General features: G+C 48.5%; 1 protein-coding gene across 1 annotated transcript in view; it reads right to left on the reverse strand.

Moving 5' to 3' along the window:
• Positions 1 to 6,000, reverse strand: part of ano8b (anoctamin 8b) — a 35,659-nt gene that overhangs the window by 5,173 nt on the left and 24,486 nt on the right. Inside the window, exons 10-16 of the mRNA XM_083671393.1 lie at positions 5,151 to 5,277; positions 4,654 to 4,709; positions 4,419 to 4,493; positions 4,073 to 4,207; positions 2,240 to 2,487; positions 1,207 to 1,744; positions 96 to 419 (exon numbers count right to left, since the gene is read on the reverse strand). Coding sequence (XP_083527519.1) covers positions 96 to 419; positions 1,207 to 1,744; positions 2,240 to 2,487; positions 4,073 to 4,207; positions 4,419 to 4,493; positions 4,654 to 4,709; positions 5,151 to 5,277 — 1,503 coding nt within the window. The remainder of the gene's footprint in view (positions 1 to 95; positions 420 to 1,206; positions 1,745 to 2,239; positions 2,488 to 4,072; positions 4,208 to 4,418; positions 4,494 to 4,653; positions 4,710 to 5,150; positions 5,278 to 6,000) is intronic.

Genomic DNA, 6,000 nt, shown 5'->3' on the forward strand with positions numbered 1-6,000 from the left:
TGTTTATAGACGGTGTTTATAGACAGTGTTTATAAACAGTGCTTATAGACAGTGTTTATAGACAGTGCCCCTACTGGTCTGGAGCATACTGGTACCTCCAGGATGACGATGGAGATGATGGCCATCTCAGGGCTGAGCCAGGGGAAGAGGCGCTGCAGCTGGCCGCACTGGCCAATCAGGTAACAGTTCACTATGATGGCGATCAGGCCCATGGCCTCCATGGCCGTCTGCCATTGGCCGATGCTCTCCACCCTCTGTCCGAAGGGCCTCTGCAGGCCCGTGCACAGCTTGAAGGCGTCGCTGCGGATCTCGATGATGTTGTTGATGAGGGCGCACATGGCAGCCAATGGGAAGGCGGAGGAGAAGAGCACCACGTAGCCGAACTGGACAAACATCTCCTGGTAGTCCTGGAAGGTGTCCTGGGAGGGACAAAAAACACATGATGTTTTCCCTTCGGTTGCACGTGGGCTGAGGTCAGTTAGTGGTGGTTTTCTCTGGCCTGAGATCTGTCGTCCCGAACACTGACAGCTGAGCTTTTATGGTTTAGTGGTGCTGACAGTTGTTTTGGGGAGTGGAGGGTGTAGCATGGTGTCAAATCTCAGCACGGTTACACAAGTAACACTGACTATAACATTGAATTCTAATGTATTGGTGTTATTACATGTAATTAACTGTTATTACACAGTAATAACAAAAAGTAAATTTTGTCAACATGCAGCCGTTACATCTTTATCTGTAGTTACCAGATTCATCGGGGTAGTAACATTCTGGTTACCAAATAAATTAATTAGAGAGTTGACAGAATCATTCAGATTGTATTGATTTGCATGCTGAATGAAAAGCAAGTGTTTGGGATAGTCTATTGAGCTACAGGTAGTGACTCTGACTGAGATAGTTTGATTCTGTTTATTCTGATATTTAATGCTGTTTCAGTGTTGACATTGAAATGTATTGATAGTTAGTCTACATGGCTCGTGTTGCAAAGATTGCCTGAGAGGAGGATTAGGCTTACAATGTAGAACCCATTTCAACTTTGTGAAGATCACGACTGTACATGAATGCATTACCACCAGAGTGCGTGATAAGATTTACTGACAGAGTTAGGTTTTACAATATGAAGCCCTTAGGCTTACATGAGCCTCATAGGTAAGGCCCTTGTCACGACTTGCTGCATTACAACCATCAGACTGAATGACAGCCTCCTACCTCGTAGGTCTGCATGCAGCTCTCTATGTCCGCCTGTGTGAGCGTGTTGCTCTCCTGCTGCTCCGGAGGGTCGATCCACGACTCCCTCTTGGCCTTAGAATCCATCCTCTCTAGGCTCCTCCCCCTCTTGCGGTGGCGCGGCAACACGGTGCTCTCCAGCCCAGAAGGCAGCGGGGCGGCAGCCATGTTCTCGCCCGCCCCCCCGCCTCCTCCTCCTCCTCCCATCTCCTTCGAATCCGGGACCACGTTGTCATCGTCGTCATCGCACATTTCAAACACGGAGGCCGGGTCCATCCCCTTCTCCACCATGGTGGGGCTCCCTTCATCCAGGAAACTGTCCTCCATTTGGGGGGAGCCGGCTCCGGTGGGCTTTCTGTCCCTCTTCTCGATGAAGCTGACCTTCCTCAGCTTCAGGCCGCAGTCGATGAGGCTCTCCTCCTCGTTCTCCCCTTCGCTGAACCTGCCGCTGTCCCCTTCGTCCCTCTCCCCGTCTTCCTCGTCCGGCACCCCGCACCCCCCGTTGAGACACTTCTTCTCCCTGGGGGACACAGAGAAGAGCAGAGGCAGTCAGACCCGGGGGTCAAATAGCTATGGTGGTCCAGTGGTCTAGCACCACGGCCTACAGTGCACACGTATGCCCATGTCGGCATGGGTTTGAATCTGGTCCATGCCCTGCTGACATACCCTCTCCTTACTTTCCTCCTTGTCTTTCTTCACTATTTCTATCCAATAAAAATAAAAATCATAGGAGTGGGACTGCCCCACTAAAAAAAACTTTTTTTTTCTTTTTTTTCTTGCCTGGACTGCTGGATGGGCGGGGCCCTTTTGGGACTATTCCATTGGTTCAATTGCACCAGGCAAACACAATCAAGCACAGATGCATGCAGGTCTGAAGGTAGTACATTATTCATAAAATTCATATATGTGGACATTCACATCCACATATGCCTAATTTGACTGATATGCAATAAGCCAATCTGCTCAAGAGGCTAATGATGGTCACTGACACACTGTGGTGTAACATTAGCCTTACCTGCGCTCTGGCAGACCCACCCCAGGTCTGGTCCCCCTCAGGCCCGGGCCCGGCATGGCCTGGTCGGTGGGAGAAGCCTGGGCCTTTCCTGCGGCCAGTCGTCCGTATTTGAGCAGTGCCGACACCAGCAGGTCCCAGACGCCGCGCAGTGTGAGCTCCCCCAGCTTGTGGCGCTCGTACAGGTAAGGCTGCAGCACCTCCTTTATGTTCTGGAGGAACTGGCGGATGATGAGCAGAGTGGCCAGCATCTGACGGGGAGGAGAGGGGCGGGGTCACTCAGGGCAGAGGGGTATGACCACAACCAATCAGTGAGGGGCGCTTCAATAACACACGACTCACTGGATTGTTTGGGTCGGCCTACGCCATGATTTGTACGTGATCAGATACCTACAGCACGCTGTGGAACTTCAGGGTTACGAAACAATGGGAAAGTCATCAAAAAACGGTGGACAACAACCTGGACTGAAAACCACAAGCGGTATCAGCTGAAAACCACAAGCGGTTCACACCCATTCAAATACTGGCACGTTCACTCCACACACGGTGTAACAGCTCAGCCAACTGTGCGAAAATCACAACCGTGAAAACCACCAGACAAGAATGCTGTCACACAGAACACTGAACACAGCGCTGTGGCCTCGGAGGTGAGGCCAGGGCACGCAGACAGATAGGCGGCGGCATCTCACTGCAAACCGTGACGAAGCGCAAACTACAGATACAGCAGCGGCACATCATTCGCGGTCGTCATTGACGACCGGCAAATTAGTCGGTTTACATCGAGCCCCACACAGAGCTTTACTTCAGGGGCGCACATGTAGAGAATATTTTTCCGATTCACACAACTATACACAAACAAGTGTAGGGGAAGACATACCATGGAAGAAGAAAACTGTACAGAATCGACACAGAAATAATATGCACTTAATATGATTATTAGACATAGGACAGGTTTCTGATGCATTGAGGTTCAAGCGTGCTTATCCCTTTTCACCAGAGGTAGGTCAACTTTGAGCAGGCCTTTGAACTGCCACACAAAGCAAGATCAGACACATTGTGTCAGTGTGATGTATGTATGTGCTGGATATAGCTGCTGGTGAGTGCTTCCAACACCACGGGGAAACGATGAAAGATGTCAAGCAAAACACACCAGGAGAGCAGGAAAGGGTGAGGGTGATGGACAGAGGGAGAGGGAGAGTGACAGAGAGCATGACGGATAGTGAGAGAGAGAGAGAGAGAGAGAGAGAAAGAGAGAGAAAGAGAGAGAGAGAGAGAGAGAGACAGCACAAGCCCCAATCGACAACTGTTTAAATCCACCAGGACATTAAGTCTGATGCCGTCTATGTGTAAGTCAGATGCAGTCTATATGAAATATAACACTACTTAAAAGACATGAAAAATGTTCCATCATCAAACATTCTCACGGAGAAACAAATGAAACAAGCAATTAACCAACTGTGGAACATTTGGAAACAGACACAGCATTCATACAGGAATGCGATTGGGTCAGTCGATCATGAGACAGGTAAACAACTGAATTAGGCCAAGCCGTGAACTAGACTACACTATACTACTTCCACCAGTTAGTGACGCCTCGTCACGAATACCTTTTGAACATTTAGCAGTTGTATGGCAGAAAAAAACACAGATTTCCACAAACAAGAAACGTTCAAAGCCGGCAACGAATGGCAGCATATGCACGGTAACGCTACCATCTACAGCCCAACTGAAACAGAACACATATGACACGTGACTGACTCAGGTCAGGGGGGGAGGGTGGTCTGGGTTTGACCTCTCACCCTGAACCCTAACCCTAACCCTAACAGAGGGGCGTACTTTGGACCAGAAGCTGGTCTTGTAGGCCCGGGGTAGAGCGACGAAGAGGAGTTGGATCTTGAGGAAGAGGAAGGGCAGCAGATTGTCCTTCATCTGCCTCAGAAGGCTCTGGGCCAGTGAGAACACCAGCAACAGCTTTAACACACCCACAGAGAGAGAGGGAGAGAGGGAAGAGAGGGAGATAGACGGACGGAGGAATGGACAGAATGGAGAGAGAACAACACCATGTGAGGGGAGAGGGGTCATGAAAGACTGCAGAGGTGAAACGGGTTTTTAGAAATGAAATGAAATGAAATGAAAGAGTGAATGACAGAGGGAGAGGTGCTGGGGTCTGGGAACGTCCTACCTCTTTCAGCCGCTCCATGTCTTTGAGGTAGAATCCAATGTAGAAAAGGCTGAGATAAGAATTTACAAACTGAAACTGCAAGAAAAGAAGGGAAAGGAATTTAAGTATCGGAAAACCAATTGGAATGAAAGTTTGAATTGGTTCGAATCCATTATTTCAGTCATTACTTGTGTGAATCCAAAACGTGTTACATTTCCACATCAAATGGAAAAACACTCGATGGATTTTCACTTACAAGAACCATTTTGATGATGAGATTTTTCTCATAGGCACTCTGGAGTCTGTAGTTTTCTGCGGGAAGACAACACAACGCGCCGTGTTAGCCTCACCGTCGTCCCCACTGATTATACAGTACCAGTCAAAGGTTTGGACACACCTTCCCATTCAATGGTTTTTCTTTATTTTTTATTATTTTCGACATTGTAGATTAATATTGAAGACATCAAAACTATGAAGGAACACATATGGAATTATGTAGTAAACAAAAAAGCGTTAAACAAACCAGAATATGTTTTATATTTTATATTCTTCAAAGTAGCCACCGTTTGCTTCGATGACAGCTTTGCACACTCTTGGCAAGGCGTGTCCAAACTTTAGACTGGTACTGTACACACTACACATCCATCCAGCTCTGATGTGTGTGTAGCTCTCCAGCTCTAAAGCTGGCCAAACACCCTCTTAACCCAGGCCTTCTGCCTCGTAGAAGTGAGCGAGGCGCCTCCGCCGTCTCACCCATGTCGTTGAGCCAGCAGGCGATCTTCCGGTACACTTCGTCACACGCAGTCACAGTGATGGCCAGCATGATCTTGGGGATGAAGCGGGCCAGGCGAGGCATCTCCTTGATCCCCATCACAAACTCCTGCAGAACACACACAACAACTCCTTATTACACCAGGCAGTGGATTACGATGGCGTTGTAGACGTGTCATACCACAGACGATGGCCACAGACAGACTATACACCCGGGGATGTCGGAGTACAATAAAACCCTTGGTGGGTAAACCCCAAACCCTAATGCACATAACATTGATCTAGTAGAAAAGGTGGGTAAACTTGGTTAATAACCTATTTAGCCTAATAAAAAGGTGGGTAAACTTGGTTTACTTGGGTTTACCATCCACTACAGTACATTACTGTGCCCCCTGGTAGGTTAGGTTAATGTTCTTCAATCCCAGTCCTAGAAACCCATAGGGCATGAAGGCTGCTTTTGCCCCAGCCCAGTATTACCAAACCCTGATTCGTGAGTTGAGTTGAAACAGGTGTGTAATTAAGTAAGCACTGGGTTGGAACAAAAGCCTGCCACCGCTGTCGTTGAAAAAAAAACACCCAATGATAAGGATTTCATATCCATCTATCTCTGTGTAAAGAACCCGGCCCTAACAGGTGTTGAGATGAACCTCAGGCTGGAGACGACCCCAGGCAGACAGATATATCTGTCTATTTTTAGATCTATACAGATATATCATATACAGGCCTACAGCAGGGGTCAAAGTTGCTGCTCCGCTCCGATGCGCTCTGTCTGGATGTGCACTGTAGGCCAGGGGAGGCTGGCGGAGGCAGAAATCGGAGGACGGGCTCATTG

This window comes from Argentina silus, assembly GCF_951799395.1.
Source record: "Argentina silus genome assembly, chromosome: 6".
Lineage (NCBI taxonomy): Eukaryota > Metazoa > Chordata > Actinopteri > Argentiniformes > Argentinidae > Argentina > Argentina silus.